This window comes from Battus philenor, unplaced genomic scaffold (assembly GCF_028537555.1).
Source record: "Battus philenor isolate CCGP_79_NKW_IND1 unplaced genomic scaffold, ilBatPhil1.0.hap1 SCAF_24, whole genome shotgun sequence".
Taxonomy (NCBI): domain Eukaryota; kingdom Metazoa; phylum Arthropoda; class Insecta; order Lepidoptera; family Papilionidae; genus Battus; species Battus philenor.
In genome coordinates this window covers 6,474,117-6,491,897 of record NW_027181687.1, presented here as the reverse complement: position 1 = coordinate 6,491,897, position 17,781 = coordinate 6,474,117, and the positions used below count along the sequence as shown (strand labels likewise).

Below are 17,781 nucleotides of genomic sequence, written 5' to 3'. Positions count from 1 at the left end.
TGAATTTTTATGAAGAAGTAATTTATTTTCCCGGAGTATCTTTTTCTTCTATTTCGTACACTACTAGAATTTAGTAACATTGTTATAATAATTTCATTGTAATGCCTCAAACTAAGAGGTATATTTTTTTTACTTTAAAGCTTTTTCAGATATTTTATGTCTTTTACGAAAAAAAAAGTGTTTTGCTGTTATTCTGTCGTAAGAAGCTTTTTCGCACCTTATCGAAAATATGACAAATATTAGCTTGTTCGCTTCGTTCACGTGAGCTTAACAACATATTCGGCGATTATTTTATATTTTGACAGTATAACTATTAAAATAGTATCTCTATTTCAAGAACATTAATATTGACTTTTCGACCTGAATTCGTCCTACATTAATATGTGCAGAATTACGCAATTTTCCATTAGATTGTGATAATTTATGGAATAATCCAGCTTTAAAAAATTTTGAAAACAAAACGTTAATTATTTTCTCAGAAAAATCCAAACCATGTCACTAATTTTTTAATTAATACGAAAATAACTTTTCATTAACTAATGCGTAAGAGGTCTAGGGTAACTGTCTTTAACTAGCATTTCATCCCCTTTATAAAACAGACCTGCATTTAACATTATGAGATACATTACTGTCTGTAAGAGATTGTCTTATGTGATAAGACCGCCCATTGTACTTTTCTGTATATTATTGTATCTGTATATTATGTATCGTATCGTGTACAATAAAGAATATTAAATAAATACATAAATTACTGCATTTAATTGATTTAATTTTGATAGCTTCTAATCTAATTTATTCGTTTGCAGCGCGCCAACGAAACATACTTCTACAAGGTGAACGGTTCGTGGGAACTGATCTACCCTGCGTACAGACTGAAAGGCGTTGTTCTACATCCGGACGGAAACGACACCATGTTCGCCGAGCTATCTATGATAGATAAAGCACTGGTTGGACATTACAATAGCACCAATGGTAAGCTTTTGTGCTCAATTTATAGTCGTTACAATTTAAGCCACAGAACGTCTACTGCTGGACATTAAAATTAGGAGATCCATAGACGAATGTAACCGACATAGTCCAGCTAAACAGGAAGTGAAAGTGACAGGAAGGCCGCATAGCGCGCAGGTTGGATCGCTGGGCCTTAAATACCTAAAGTTAAGACCACGGAGCCACTCAAAGCTACGAGCACGCATTAAGAAGCATTGGATTTAAAATATTTCGTATTTTAAAGCGGTCTAGTCATAGACTATTAACCGATAAGGTCAGGATTCCATTTTCAGACACCGTCTAAACTGTTCGCGAGACCATCCCAATCGCATTTCAAGTTACAAGTCAAAAATCCCCTTATTGCAAAGAATTTCAGGTCACTTATATAACTCCGTGAAGCGACGTATAAGACTTTATAAAGTTCGGTCTCTAATGCAATGAAATACATAGTGTTACTGAGGGAGCTCTTGATTATAGGTACTAAAAAATACGTTTTGACTGGGCAACTTCAGCGCTCTGCTTACTAAAATCCGCTTATACTCAATAAACCCAGCTTAACTACATAAACTTTCCGTAAAAACATTGTTTTAAAAATTGACGATTTATTTTGGTTATGAGAGAAAAACTTTTATTATTGTTACTGAAGGCTTGTTCATTTATCTAGTAAAGCAATAATTTTATATTTACTTGTTATTTATGTATCTATTTTATAAATATTATAGAACTAGCAAAATACGGAAATCTGACTTTTCATTATCACGTCAGCCGATGACCCACTGAAAGGCATAGACCCTAAAATCGGTCTTGCGCTGCCCGCATGCAGCAACTTCTTGCGTTTTTGACTATGTTGACGATCCACCTATTGACATCTTTAGACTAGGCATACTGCTAATTTTTATTTTATCATTTCAGATGTTTCCTATCATTTAGTCGGGAAGATAGTGGACGCCCGCTCCGCAAAACTAAACGCTTGGCGCGACTTCGATGACGTCACAACCGTCGACCTCGCCTCGTACATCCGTTTGAATCATTCGCGCCTACTCACCAGCTCGGTTGTATGGCGACCGGAAATATTCAGTGAGGTTAAATCGCAAGCCGTCTATACATTGAAACTTTTATATTCGCAAGTTAACGAAACATTAATAATTATCAAAGAAGCACCGATGGAAGCGCATCTTGCGCTAAGAGCGATATGGATAGACGCTAAACCCCGAATCAGAGAGTTCCTCGACGATTTGAACGATCTTCACGTCATCAAAGACGATTTAGATGAATTCGAGCGTTTCCTTAACGAATCCTACAATAACAATGACTTTTACGTTAAAGACGTCGTAGAATTCACGTACTACGTGTTAGACGAAATGGCAATAAGGAATCATCTGGAAAGTCTCCCCGGTTTCGTTAATGACATGTGGGGTATGATGGGGAACACAAGTCAATCTATCAAACAAAGCTTGACGTACGTCGTTGATTCTGTAAAAATGGCGTATTCTAATTTCCTCGAATCTGCTAATAAGGTTCTGGAAGCAGATTTCATGGAGCTCGTATCTGAGAGACTAGAGTCGATGATAATGCAATATGACAACTTTGTAAGAGATCTGCATATGAAACTATTGGAGTATTGGGAACAGACGTGGGTCAGGGCTACTTCTCGGCTCTCCGTCTACTGGCATGACCTACTCAAATCCATCGAGCCGCTGTTCTTCAAGATACTTCATTACACGGAATCGTTTGTGTTTACCATCTGGAAAGGTGTGATGGACTTCTTCTACAACCGGACTCAGGAATTGACTGACTCGCCCTACTTCAACTACGTGTCGACGTTTGGCCACGAGATGGATCGGTACGTACAAGATTTTTTATTTTTATAACTGACACCACTTCGATTTATTTTTGGTAATCAATACACCTATAATGCTAATTACAAAATTTTGTACAAGATTTTATAAACCAATAATATTATTATAAGTCAGCATATATAAATATATAATATTATATTCACAATTATGAATTATACATTTTTGTATTATTATATGCCCTTACCTTCATTTCTCTCATCTGCATCCAAAGGTTGTCTATAAGAGACCGACTCATGTAATTAAACCGCCTGTTCTACTACCTCTGCATAAATTGTTTAATTTTTTATTTATTTTATATATGTACGAGTATATGCGATAAAGTGAAAATTAATAAATAATCCACTCGGTGTTTAATATCGCACATGCACCGATATGGGCGTATGTTAGATATTCATCTATTTCCAGTAACACCGCTTTTTCATAAATATATAGTTATTTCTGTCATTATCTTCAGAAAATATCTATTTTTCCAAAAAGGTAAATTAGTATCAATAATTTAAGTTAAATTTGTTTCTGTGTGTATTTTCAGTATATACAAAGACCTGGTGAATAACGATCTTATCACAAACATTAAGAAGTACAGCAAAAAACTATGGAATGTCGTGTGGGAGAAGGTAGAGAAATACATTCCATTCAAAGATGAGTTCCAGCAGCTCTTTGCAGAGTTCAACAACGCCTGGCAGAACTTTTTGAAAACGCCACAAATTATGTATATTAGAGAAAAGGTAATTTTTTTTATTCTAAACATAATATTTTTTTTAAAGTGTCTACACCTGGGGGCACCTAGCCTATGACCTCCGAGATCTTAGACCGCTTCGACAGATGCTGCATGAAGGGACCAGACTCAAGAGAGGGGAGCACAGTTTGAACTGTTACCCTTCGATATTACTCGCTTAGCATTCCGAAACTAAGGCGCCAGAGAGGCCAGAACCTGGACTTTGCGGGTAGGTATTGCCTGGGTGGTATCAATACTACCACTTTGGAAAGCGTTAGCGGTGGGAGAAGTGACCGAAAAAACTCCCACGACGCTTCTGCCTAGTGTGATTGGGAATTGACGTCCCTTATACGATACGGCCCCGTTTCTGAATGGTCCCGTGGGTTATCCAATGACGGTAATGACGGTGTCTTATTGTCATCGCTTCATCCGGAAACTAGAGTGTTGATGCTACGTTAGCATAGGAGAAAAGGGATGAGGCTTTAAGCTTACTAGATAAGGTCAAAACAATGTATGAGTAGTTTAAAGAATTAACTCAGATCAGACTTCTGTTGTCGTCTAGTTTTGTTAGAGGTATGAAAAAAATGAAATCTATAAACTAAGTATAAACTTAAGCTCAATCATAAATTAGTATATATTCAGATAAAAGTGGGCAATTTAGATAAGCCTTTACTGGCTTGGCTTACTTCGAGTCACAGGGACCCCTACAGAATGCAAGTGAGCTCGTGGGTGATTTTTTTGTAATTTTTATTCTTTTCATTGATATCTAAATGTTGGTTGTAATTCAGAAACGATAATATGATAGGATAAGAGAAAAAAGATGAAAGGCGATAGTTGAATAACTATAATGCTTATGGAGTAAAAGAATGAAAAAGCATGAAAAATACTGTGAAGGAAGAAAAAAGACAAATGTTGATAAAGAAATATATCAAGTTCCACACCAAACAGGGGAACGGATTAAAAAATAATAAAATACCTGTATATATAGGTACATATATATATATATATATATATATATATATATATATATAATTAAATATATATATAGTAGTTAATTAAACGTACGACGATTGGAAGGTACAAGGGCTGCACTCAGCGTGAATTTTGTTAATCTTAGTAAATTATTTCTAGGAGTGGTTCATACTATTAATTGGATCTATGCGATGTCAGTTATATATTCATTCTACACTTTACATTAACAGTATAACGAAGCTCGCGAGCGTCTTAAGTGGTGGTACGACTATTTCCTGATCGGAGAGGCCCTGAACAAGACTTGGGAGATAGTCTACGCGAAGCTCACGGATATTGCCAAAACAGCGTTGCAGTATGAGGAATTGTTAGTACTATATACTCACATATTAAACTAACATAGCGGCTATTTTTAAATAATAAATCAATCCTTTATGATGAATCACAGCTTATTATTTTGATACAACATTAATATGTTACATATTATTATATACGCTTGCTTACCATTAATTAGAACATGTTTCTTGTACAAAATTATACCATAGTGAGCAGTATATTTAATTATTGATTTAAACACTATAAAGTATACCGGCAAACTAAAAGCCGGAAAGAGAAAAAAAAAAGGTAAAAATAAACTTTACCTAAATGCAATAATTAGTACAACTAGTTTAAAACTTTTATTTTAATAATGATCGAAAATAAATTGGCTGTAATATCGTGCAATTCATTGAGATTAAAATAAATAAAAATATTTCTAACTCAACTATTTCAGACACCGCACGCCAAAAACGAACTTTATATTCGACCCCCGTCAAGGGGAGATCCGTCTAGAGCAAAAGCTCCCGATGTCATGGCACGCCTTCAACCGCAGCCCGGACTTCACAGAGATCGCAGAATACAGGGCCGTCAGAAACTTCATGGACGACTGGCTCACCTCCAACCGCACCATCTGGTCGTACTATTACGAAATCAGACCTTACATGGACATCAATAATTTGATGCCGCCTTTTACAGGTACCGATTAGTTTTATATATATTTTGACTCCAATAACCTTTGGTTTTACGAGCGATTTGTCCGATCCACTGCCAATTTAGACGAGCAATTCTTCAAACTACGTCACTGATCATGGTTCTTCTGCGGAACTCCTCATTTCTGATTCGATCTCACAGTGAAAGAGTGAACAAAAGACATATTCAAGGTCACGTGATCCGTCATTATGACAACCTCTATATGAAATCTAAGTTTTGCACTAGGCTTCTGTCAGCTATCATGATAATAATGATTTTCACTATCAAGTTTTGATGATAGTGCTACCGTAACCGCTATATCGCTCCTTAGGTATACTAGTGGCAAAACTTGGGAAGTATCGGCTGCTCTTCTATCAATCCGCTGTCAACGCTCGCGCTGACTACGCTATTGCTCTTTTTCAGTGCATAGCCCAGTACAGAGGCTTCGGTAACACTATAATGTGTGCAGTGAGCTTATCTGATTGTTAGCTTCATCTAACTCAGAACTTATCGATTTAAACTTAATGCTATTTAATATTTCGCAGAACTTGATTGAGTAAAAATATCTACACTGAATTTTAATTTATTTTTTCAGTCAAATTAAAATTATTGTGATTAATTATCAGTATTTTTATAAATACATGATATTTCTTGTCAAAAAGCTGTAAAGGTTTTTTTATCTATTTCCAAATACCCTTAATGAAGTGATCATTGTGATATTTGTTTTCTTAATTTATTTTTTCTATTAGAATGCCACAGCTCAACAACTACTTCGCGCAGTTTATAGTCTGCAGGGACATCTACTAATCTTGCAATACTTTATTATTCCTGATTTAAAGTTTTAAATCAGGTGTACCATACATAACTTGTCAACAAATGAGCAATGTATTCACTTCTTTAGTTTTTGTTCGCTTTCACACTAATAATCAATAATCCTGTATAAATAAATCATCTCAGGTTAATGATCTGTTTAATTGCTTATTTCAAATTCTACTCTGATTTCGCAGGAATGGCAATGATGACCGGTCAGGGTACACTAGTAACGTTCGACAAGGAGGTGTTCACGATTCCTGAAGCCGGCACTTACCTCCTTACCAAGGACTACCGACAAAACAACTTCACCGTCCTTATGGAGAGCAACGACCGGGGACAGTTCGATCTCGTAGTTCTTACCAAAAAGAATCTCATTTACATAGACCTATATAAGGAGGTGAGATATATAAAAAAAACCTTGTATAAATTCTATATAAAATGTATAAATGGCAATCAATGTCTTAATCTATACGTTAACAATAACTAGCAATTAAACGCTTGCAACTACTCTCGGGATTCAGAAATGTTTGTTCAAGAAAAATTAGCTAATCATCGTTTAATTTATAATTAAACTTTCTCACTTTCTATTGGTTTTTTCCGACTGACCGATGACCGATATAGTGAAAATTACCTTTTGTTTTCATAATAAAACCTTACATTTTAGTTTTTTTCGTCAATTCGTCATTTTCAACGATAAGAGTGTCAAACTTTTGACAGCTTATTATCAAAAAAAAAATATGGGTAATTTGTTAATCAGTGATTAAATTATATAGGATAACTGTAGGATATAAACTGTAAACATCACTTTATTGGAGGTACGCCAGATAATTACTATAGATCGCGCGGTAAAGAAATTAACAAAGAAAAAAAACATGCGTTTGCCGCCGCAACCGAGTGCTTACTAGAACGATCGATGCTTGCGAGCGTAGACGTCATTTGTGGTAGCTAAAATCATCATTATTATCACTGAACTTCGTACAAGAAAAAAAAACTCGTACATATAATAGTACAAAACGATTGGCAAATGGATATGGGCCTTAAACAAATCATCATTCTTTCATCCGTACTACGATCACTGCCAGCTGAAATGGACTACTAATAAAACCATAGATATCCAATCGGTCCTTAAAAAGGTCGTCTGTCCACGTTGTGGGTGGATTTATTAAGCTGCGCTAGTCACTGTGTAATCAATTTATCGTTTGCCAATTCCTCTTCCATCTACCAACTCTAATATAACTAAAAATTGGTTAATTGGTACAAAAATAACCAATACTAAGAGTTATGATTTTTGATCGACAGCAAGTGTCACTGGGTCGCGACAATCATCTTAGTCTACCGGCCGTGGTGGAGGACTTCGTTGTTGACCGCCGCACCGACTTACTCTTAGTGGAGGGCCAGAGCGGTCTGGAGATCGAATGCAATTTACTCTTCAGAACGTGCAAACTGCAAGTGTCTGGTGCGTTGTGGGATTTTATTAATTATGACATTTAAATGTAGAGATAATAGGCGAAATCTCATGTCAAAAATTATTTATTTCAAAAAGGAAATCACTCTTACAACTTTACATAACACCACCATTCCGGAAAGTTCGTCACTTATCGGCTATACACCATAGATCAGGGGTAGCCAAGCTCTTTGATAATGCGAGATAGAGAATACGCATTTAAAACACAGAAAAGGTTTTTTTTTTACAAAAATCATATTTATTGAATATATTTTAACTAAAGTTCAAAATATATCTATTGAAGTTAGATATAATGGCACACGTTTATGACAGCACTCCTAATCATACATTAAGATGCCTCATAATTAGTTATGATTGGTATTTGGATTTCGCTAATTTTATGGTGGAATAATAATAATTATTATTCACACCGGTAATTAGTTTCGATTTCCCAAGAGCTGACATAGGTAATATAAATTTAAATTTTGAATTAATTCGACAATCAATCAGAACCAAAGACAATCGTACAAAGAGCCGCATGTGGTTCGCGATCCGCAGTTTGCCTATCCCTGGTATAGATAATTTTGATGACAGAGCATTGCATTGCATTCCTTACTTACTTAGTACCTTTTTAGGCAAGATTTTATATATACATATATATATAATATTAGTTTATAATTAACCCTTCCTATAGAAATCAACAAGTTTAGGACCTATCATAAATAGAAAAAGTTAATTAACCAACGTAGGTAACACTCGGGCAGACTGACACATAATATTCCGTGATTGACTAACACCAACAAGGTATTGTTGTTTAAAAAAAATTAATTTAAACCTTATTTTATATATTATGTATTTTTATATGTTTAATTTTAGCATATTATATATATTCGCATGTTATTTTTGCTTAGTTCTAAGTGTAAATCACACGATGGAACATAATCATTATAAATTACCTACACTTGAGGTGACACAGTAACCGAGCAATAAGTACGCTTACTTATTTGAACGTCTATCACCAATGTTGGAGTAACCTATGGTGCTGCAACACTAGAGTCGTTCGCTTTCCAGGTTGGCAGTACGCGTCGCTGGGCGGACTGCTGGGCACGTTCAACAATGAACAGTACGACGAGCGACAGCTGCCAAGCGGAACGCTGCGAGCGTCCGTGCCTGTGCTTGCCCATGCCTGGAGCCTCCGCCCCTCCTCCGCCGCGAAGCCCTCACTCTCGGCTCACCCCGCCAACGACACGCAGTGCGACAAGTTCTTCCGTAACAAGGTCTCACCGCTACACCCGTGCTTCTCTGTCGTAAGTAATCTATACTTTACCGATCACCATGGTAATTGATTTAATTACTGACTACTAAGGTTTATATGCCATCCCTTTTTTTATTTTATTTTTAATTAGCCAATAGATGGCGCTGATGTGAACAATACATTAGTATAATCGATAGGACATAAGTATGTACCGTTATTTTAAATAAAAACTAGTACAAATGACAGAGAGCTATTCCTGCCATTCCTATATGCATATATAGGGTGATTGAAAATATACTTTAAAAGGGTGGTATTTATAATGTTCACAAATAAGCTATGTAGTGTTCATAAATGGTATGCATATATATAATTATCCCTAGACTTAAATCTTTACTAAAACTTTGAAATATGTCTAGGGAAAACTTTTATTTTAACTATGTTTATTAATATATTGTTGTAAATAAACTATTTCAACCTTCCGCCATTACCATTACCGATACAATTTTCCGCCTATGCACCGCCAACGAGACCCCGTGTAATGGGTACACGTGCGTAGTGGCAACTGGAAATTTTAATTTCAATAGTTAAAAAATAAAATGAACATTGCAGATCGACGCCCAGCCTTTCTACGCGGAGTGTGCGAGCGGGATAGATGCATGCGCGTTGGCGAACGCCTACCTCGAGCTGTGTTCTCAACAGCACGTGCCCACTCACATACCTGACCACTGCGTGCAGTTAGTTTTACTTTCTTTTTTATTTTACTATTCGCGCGGTAATCACAGTTTCAATGTTTGGGGTTAAAGCGGTAAAAGCTTAACTTAGTTCTCTCTACAGTAACAAAGTTCGAGGGATCCCGCAAAGACCACGCCTAGAGCATGACATTATTTATTACAGAGATGGAGCCATTTTTATATACAAAATTAGTATTTTATTGTTTTAATATATCCAATAATGGACCTCCTCTTATCCTTTGCTATGAAAATGTATTGTACGGTTACTAAAATATTACTGACTTTCCCAAGAAGCATGACGTACGTAAGGTATTACTGTGGTAAAAAAAGTTAGGTGTAATTGTCATTTAAAACTCCCGGGTATTAGGAAATCTGGTACATTTTTTCCCTAGGTTAATTTGTGGTTAAGACTGTTTATAACATTTGGCACGCGTTTGTTTGTCAAAAGGTTTAATTATCTCAGAGCGAAACCCTGTATTTGTTAAATTTTTTAATTTTGTCAAAAGCAACGAGTCTTGATTGGTGCCAAAATAGCTTAGCTTTACGAAAAAAAAACGTCAAAAACTCGACTCGTCCCTCACCCACAGTATTCGCCTGATATGGCTTTATGCGACTTCTGGCTTTTCAGCAAACTTAAAAGGACAATGCGGGGACGCCGTTAAAACACAATCGAGGAGGTATAAACCGAATCGAAGAAGGTTTTAAATGAAGACTATACCGGAAAAAAGACTGTTCCCATTGTTTCAAACTGGGATTACTTTGAAGGGAATAAAATTGATTTGGAAGAATAAATAAAGATTTTACTCTAATTTTTTATCACAGTATTATATTCCTAAATGCTAAAACAACTTTTGCATATATAAAATTCTGTAATAGGATCTCAGGTACTGATCAGAAAGCTTCCATTTCTAGATTTAAAGAAAACCTTTTGCTTATAATACTAGATAACGAGTTACTTCATTAGAAGTAATATGTCGTGCATATTAAAATGTTTTGAAATAAGTTATTTGACATTCCTTAAAAAAATATTTACAAGTAGCCCCACGGAGTTTAATTTGCTTGTTCTTCTCAAATATCATGTGGTAGACTCATCACGCCAACTCGATGAAGTCGTCTTAGGTACGATGAATCGACAATGTTTTTCTCTATTTATTTAAGCACATACGCTTGTTATAAAAAATAATATCTTTCATAATATTACAGGGTGGCTGCACAACTAAAATAAAAAGAAACATTGTTTTAAAGTTGACCTCTGATACTGTGAACTTATTATTATAACAGCCTGTGAACTTAATATTATTACATTTGACTAATGGTTACAATTCGTTATAAAATACAAGTGTGTATTATAACTACATCGGCTTTTCTCTAATATCTAAAAGAGGCCTACAAGAAGGTTACAAGTTGATATTTTTGTGAACATACAAGACATATAATTATTTGTATATGAAGAGTAGCAACAGTCAATAATTTTCTTTTTGTATTCTACGCATAACGGGTTCGAGAATTTTAAATTTTAAAATTGAGAGATTGTCAAAAGGCAATGCCTTATCTTGAACCCCTGGAGAATAGCGATGTCATTATTGCGATCCGCAACATTCTTCTCCAGCATCACATTTTCTTGCTTGCTTGCTTCTTCCTTTTGTTCTCTCTTTTTCTGCGCGGTACAAGAAATACCGAGGTTTAATGAGAGTTTTTGAATTTTTAAATATCTATAAACATTATTAACAGATGCGTAACATCGCAAGGGGAGCTGGTGGAGGAGGGGTCGTTCGTGCAGCTGGAGAACCCGCCTAACTCCACGGATATCGTGTTCGTGGTAGAGGCGCAGTACTGCAACAAGAACGTGCGCAAGGCCAAGAACATAGACCTGTTCGTGGAGGCTTTCGACAGCAAACTGCAGGACAACGGGTTCTCCGATAACAGGTAAACTGTTGCTGGAATAACAACCACAACTTCTCCTAGGGTTAACGCTCTCCAAAAAGTAATTGGAGCGCTATAACAAACTGATCAAGTCCCAGTTAGGTGTTCTCAGTTATGCTACAATTTTAATTTGTTATTGTGTATGTAATTTTAAATTGTTAACTAAGAACCCAAGTTAGGTCTTTCCTCGGGATCCTTTAGACCTAAAAGCTCACCGACCTAATAAAGTAAAAAAATTATGAAAGCGCTTAAATCGAACCTCCTGAAAGGGCTCTCTTGCTCATTTACTTCTTAATCCTCAACAGTTTATCACCTTCATGTTACAAAAATTAAATAAAAGGCCACTTAGGTATACGATGACTTCTCAGCTCAAAAACTACGTTATTATTATATAATTGATATGGTCCTCTCTTCTATGTGATAAGTGTATGTGCCTTACGTACTGATGTGGCGCAGGTACGCGGTGGTGGCGTACGGCGGGCGCGGAGTGTTCCGCGAGCCGCGCGCGCTCTACGTCGACAACCAGCTATTCACGGACGCGGTCGACGTGCCGCGACACTTCGACGCGGTGCGCATTGGTACGCACCAACACCACATTTATTTACACTTTCAAATATAATATCAACTTATATTTCAGTTCAATATTTCCAAACCTAACCAACCCACATAAATGTATGTAAACTACAGAGTTACAAAATCAAATTGAGAAGTAACTCAATTGCAAGATCTATGGGTAGTTACTTACAATACCAACCGAGTGAAATAGTACACAGCGGCCAGTCGTCGAGGCTCCTCCGAAAGCCTTCAAACATCGCTCTCCTTTGAAACCGGAAAGACTCGGCCAAGGCTTCATTTGCGCCCCATCGCCTCGAGCCAGTGGTATATGGAAATAGCACTTGGGCTGCAATGTAAAAAAAAATTGTAATACTTCGGTCTAGACATATTCCGATATAACTCCTTGTTAATGAAAAAAGCCACTTGAAATTCTTATTGGCATTATGTTGCGATTAATTATCTAAGTAATCTTATTAATAGTCATTTTTAGTATCATTGACTCTGTTACTCATTGTAATTTTTTTCCTATTATTTACAATATGTAGTTGCTGTTTTATAAAAACATTTAGCAAAAGATTATGAATCACCTCAATTGTCGTGGAGGACGATCTGTCAGTTAACTTGCCCCGCTCGAATAAATCTATTTTTTTTACATATAATTTCTTATTTTCGTTGAAATTGTAATAAGAATCGCGATTGATGACTTCGAACGTAAAATTTTGTACAAGTCTATAATAGATGTAAAAAGAAATGGCTTATAATAATTGTTAATACAATATTAGTGATTATTGTCAACATGTCTTTTAAATAAATAAAAGAACCTTTAAGAAGTTCACAATTCATCTTAAGTTTTATTTCGTTAGCTTGTTTTGCTTTTGTCGTTTTAAGCTTGTTAAAACGTGTGAGAATATGTTATATGAGTTACGTGACGGTACTTGCAGAGAAAGCGGACTTGGTGCGCAACGAGTCACGGACGCGAGCAGACGCGTTCGCCGCGCTGCGTTTCGCGAGCGGGCTGCCGCTGCGCGCCGCCGTACCGCGTGCCATTGTGCTGCTGCCGTGCGCGCGCTGTGATGCAGCCGCCATGGCTGTCAGTATACGCAATCACCCTCCCCCCCCCCCACACATACACACACTCTCATACACATAATGCTCATGGCTTCCCCCCGCCTGCATTCTACCGAAGCTGTCATCGTTCCAATCCGGTGAAATAGTAGTATGTGGTAGCAGCCCTCGAGCTTTGCCACCTTAAAACTCTTCGGCTACGCGCTCTGTGCTGTGCCGCCTCAATGAAAGTCCGTTCAAAAAAATATTTTATCATTTACGCCATATAACGTCCTCCATAATCATTCAAGCCAGGAGTGAGCTATCTTTTTAATCAACGGGCCAATTGAAATTTTAAAATTTTTCAGCGGGCCACACGTAATGTAACACTCATTTATAATTTTAAAAAAATATATTTTTAATAAACATTACAATAAGAAAATATATTTGATAATTTGTGAGAAGAAATTGGCACCATTTTTTTCGATACATCATCATTCATAATATGTACTCAGCTTTCTTATTGGGCATCACTCAGTTTTGCTCAGTGGTTATTATTGTTTTTGTTTACCATGTACTACCATCTTACTATTGGTTATTTTATAACAATATATTAGTTAAAGAAAGTTGATAGGATAAATTCAATTTTAGAAATGCTTGGTACGCCATATGAACGTGTTTAAAAACTTTTAACATTCATTTTATACTTAGGGAGTCCACAGCTGGGCCTCCACATACGTTTTTAAAAGAACCGGTAGATAGCCTCGAACGTCAAGCGCCTTTTGATCTTAACGTGGTCTGATTCAAGTTTCCATACCTTAATTTGATTTTGAATTTTATTAAACTGGGCTTATATTGTACAATAACAGTGACAACAGGCAACGGCACAGTGTTATAAAAAATACTAATCACGATATTTTTTTTAATTTTTAGCTGGACTACTCCACTATTTACCACAATCTAATGGAAAATTCCGTTACCCTGCACATCTTAATGAACGACGAATTCACACTCTCAAAGAAGCGCGTCGCTAAATATCTATTCGGTAAGTAAACATAAATGTTCTTTAAATTGAAATTCAATTCAACTATTAGTTGTAATGTTTGTAAATAAAAATAAATAGCCAAGAGTGTTACTTAAAGCAGTTTCACAATCGCCACAAATTTAGAAATCATTTTCTATTTTTTATTTATATTTTTTTAAGTTTATAACCAAATTTCTTTTGGTGCGAAAAAAATAGTAAAATAAAGAGAAAAAAAGTTAAAGTAAAATTTCTTTTCCCTACAAAAGAACAAGTTAAAAGTCACTTTAAGTCATATGTATTATTGGGGAAGCTTAATAAAACAAATTAGGACTTTTCTAACTCTTGCAGTGTGTGAAATAGAACTTTTTTTGAGAAATCTTTAAATTTTAATTACGCGGGCGCTTTGAAAAAAGGTTTTTTATATTTATATGACACTACGGCAGACCAATAACGCTTTCCTTTGCTATACAGGAACACCTTTTTGTATAATTAACTTTAATTACGATTACCGGGATGAGAACACTACTTACAATCACAAATCAAATATATATCTATGTAGGAATAGTAAAGATAAAGTATTATTATAAATGGTCTAACAAAACGCATATATACTTGTGTTCTTTATCTATTGTAGAAAGGCGTTAATAGCAGAAAACGCCTTTTATGATTGTCGTAATTAGATATCTTGATAAATGTAATGTTAGCTTATTTTTCGTTTGTATGCATGTGTGGATGTATATATCATGTATGTAATCACACTAGATTATTCATAGAAATATTATACATATTTATTGTAACCTTTCAGGCGTGGACAGTACGCTGGCATACACAAACAAGGACTACGAGAATCTGGTTGGAGACCCCGGACTGCGAAAGCAAGTCAAACTCCCGAAGGACAAGCTGGGAGTCTGTACTTCACTTGCCATGGAGACCAACGGTATGTTATGCTAAATTTAAAGGTTTATCCTAATCATGGATATCCGTTAGTAATGAATGCCTTTGACAAGAAATTTGACCCCTTCAAATATGAGTTTAATATTACTACCAGACCATACACAATTATTAAATATATATACTAATTGAAGTGCTATGACATAAATTACAAAATTTATCGTTTTAGGTGATTTACCCATCTTTGTTTTTCAATGTTAATAATTTTATAGGTTTTGTAATGTCTCTAAAAATTACAGTTTTGAAGTTAAAAGGTCTTATTTGTACTGACATCACCATTATGTCATATATTTACATAAAAATCAGAATTTTACTGGTCGATAATTTAATCTTGTTAAAGTAGTAAATAGATTTGGCATAATGCATACTTTTTTCTTTTAATATTTTAGTATCGCCCTTTACATAATCAAAAATTTTGGAATTATTTAGTAATTTTTTATATTATATAGTATATACATTATTGATTTGCTTTTGTATTTGCTCAGTGTTATCCGATCACTAATGCCTAAATTTCGTTTTCAAAAAGTTTCTGAGCTCTTTTTCTTAACAAATCTGCGTTCTGAGTGCAGGCACGGTGTGGGCCGGCGCGAAGCTGTCGGGCGAGCGTGGCGCAGCGCGGCGCTTCGCGACAGTGGTGGCGTCGCGAGTGGCGCGCTCGGGCCGCGCCTGCGCCACCGCGCGCTGCGAGTGCCGCGCCGCGCGCCTGCACTGCCGCCCCTGTCGTCCTGACCGCGACCCGGTAACTGTACACTCATCTCTTTTTTTTTACACGGTACATACGTTCCTTAAAAAGCTTACGAAACATACACGTGATATGGTAAATCACAAAACAAAAACTCATCGACCATCTTAGGCAAATACATACTACAACTTACACTAAAATGAAAGTTGAACACATCACACGATTAATAGACAAGTGGTGGATTGGACGCGTTAAGGAAAAGGAACGTTGGAAAATCAATACAAAGGCAGGGTGATGACATCACAAAGATTACAGGGAACAATTGATTAGATTTTAGTAAGAATAGAGACATACATTTGGAAATATGGAATAATAAGGCTTTATTACTATTATAGTAAATTTAAGTGTTTTCTCAAAAATCAAACAAAATGAGTAATTATGAAGTATTACACAAGTATTTATGAAAGGTAATCAATTCATTTTTATTACACCAATTCTAGTCAAAAGTACAAAACGTATGAAAATATAAATTTAAAGTAGAATTAAAAATCAATTTTGCGTCTATTGATCACTACTTGATTACATGCGTTAACTTAGAGACTTAGAGGTAACAGTTGGAGTTAGAGGATTGGAGTTAAGAACTTCGTATTCACCCAATTGTATTTTATTGCTGTATAGATTTCCATAAGCGCAATCAAAATAAGAATTTAAATAAATTAAAGGTATTAGTGCTATAACAAAAGATTAATGTGCAAAAGTATGTGTGTATATCTTATTCTCGTCAGAGAACCGCGTTATTTCAAAACAATGCAGAAAGAGCCAGTTTGTCCTTTTTTCAGGATACATAACACAGCAACTGTATGTGTATGTCTCTAAATAGTCTTGTAATAAATTTAAGAAGTAAACAAAAACTTGTAAAAAAAATTGCTGCGAGATGTTTTTAAGTAATAAAGCTTGGAAAATCGCTCTACTGTTATTGAGCATATTTTCAAAGAGACTACAGATAGGAAACTAGTCAGAGTTTGTTGTGGGCTCATCTCAAACAAGGCGCCTTTGGAATAACTTTATAGTTATCATGTTGCTGTGAGGTTTTGTTAAATTTTTTCAAACTGTTTATATTAAAATTGTTTTTGTGCTCTGACGAACATTCCATATTTTGCAGCTCATATAGAATACTTTTTCTTACTTTATCATCTTTGATTCCTTTTTTCATCGTAAGCATTGGCGTACAATATTAATTTACACAAAATTGGATTGGGCGTTTATGAGTATACTTTTGATTTTTAACTGTTAGCCTGTTCTGCTCTTAATTTTTCTTTCTGTTTCTAGTTGGAGTTATCCTTCTGGAACTCTGAGGACATCGACGAGCTAATAGACTTGGCTATGGACCCTCCAAATCTCCCTTCTTTTAGATGATCAACAAGTAGTACAAACATCAGGAACAAGCTCTGTGTAAATAATAAGTTCGAAATTTAATTATTCGATATAGCAATAAAATATTTTTATAATACATAGTATTTTCTTTATATCTTCCACGTTTTAATTATACGATAAAATGCAGGTCTTTTTTGTTTTTATCTCGAAAGTGAAATACTTTATGGGATAACTTTCCGTTGTGGAGGCACCCAAAGGATTATGTCGGGACAGACAAAAGCCTTGACAATTTTTTATCAAAACAACGCGATCGCTTTCGCAAACTAACCTTATGCCTGGGTTTACGATAGAGTTGCAGTATAAAGTCGTACTTGTCACTATTCTATTAATATTGATGGGGTGTGTAACCTCCGCAATTCCATTACTTTGACGTAATCGAGAGATCCC

At 35.6% G+C, this 17,781-nt stretch overlaps 1 protein-coding gene across 1 annotated transcript in view; it reads left to right on the top strand.

Annotated features, from left to right (window-relative positions):
* Nucleotides 1-17,469, top strand: part of Apoltp (Apolipoprotein lipid transfer particle) — a 67,158-nt gene extending 49,689 nt beyond the window's left edge. Inside the window, exons 54-69 of the mRNA XM_068768098.1 lie at nt 807-972; nt 1,900-2,830; nt 3,376-3,571; nt 4,764-4,897; nt 5,303-5,544; nt 6,546-6,748; nt 7,651-7,807; nt 8,867-9,102; nt 9,660-9,784; nt 11,513-11,707; nt 12,161-12,282; nt 13,201-13,349; nt 14,237-14,348; nt 15,133-15,264; nt 15,848-16,017; nt 17,290-17,469. Coding sequence (XP_068624199.1) covers nt 807-972; nt 1,900-2,830; nt 3,376-3,571; nt 4,764-4,897; nt 5,303-5,544; nt 6,546-6,748; nt 7,651-7,807; nt 8,867-9,102; nt 9,660-9,784; nt 11,513-11,707; nt 12,161-12,282; nt 13,201-13,349; nt 14,237-14,348; nt 15,133-15,264; nt 15,848-16,017; nt 17,290-17,376 — 3,357 coding nt within the window. The 3' untranslated portion in view covers nt 17,377-17,469. The remainder of the gene's footprint in view (nt 1-806; nt 973-1,899; nt 2,831-3,375; nt 3,572-4,763; nt 4,898-5,302; nt 5,545-6,545; nt 6,749-7,650; nt 7,808-8,866; nt 9,103-9,659; nt 9,785-11,512; nt 11,708-12,160; nt 12,283-13,200; nt 13,350-14,236; nt 14,349-15,132; nt 15,265-15,847; nt 16,018-17,289) is intronic.
* Nucleotides 17,470-17,781: the final 312 nt, after the last annotated feature.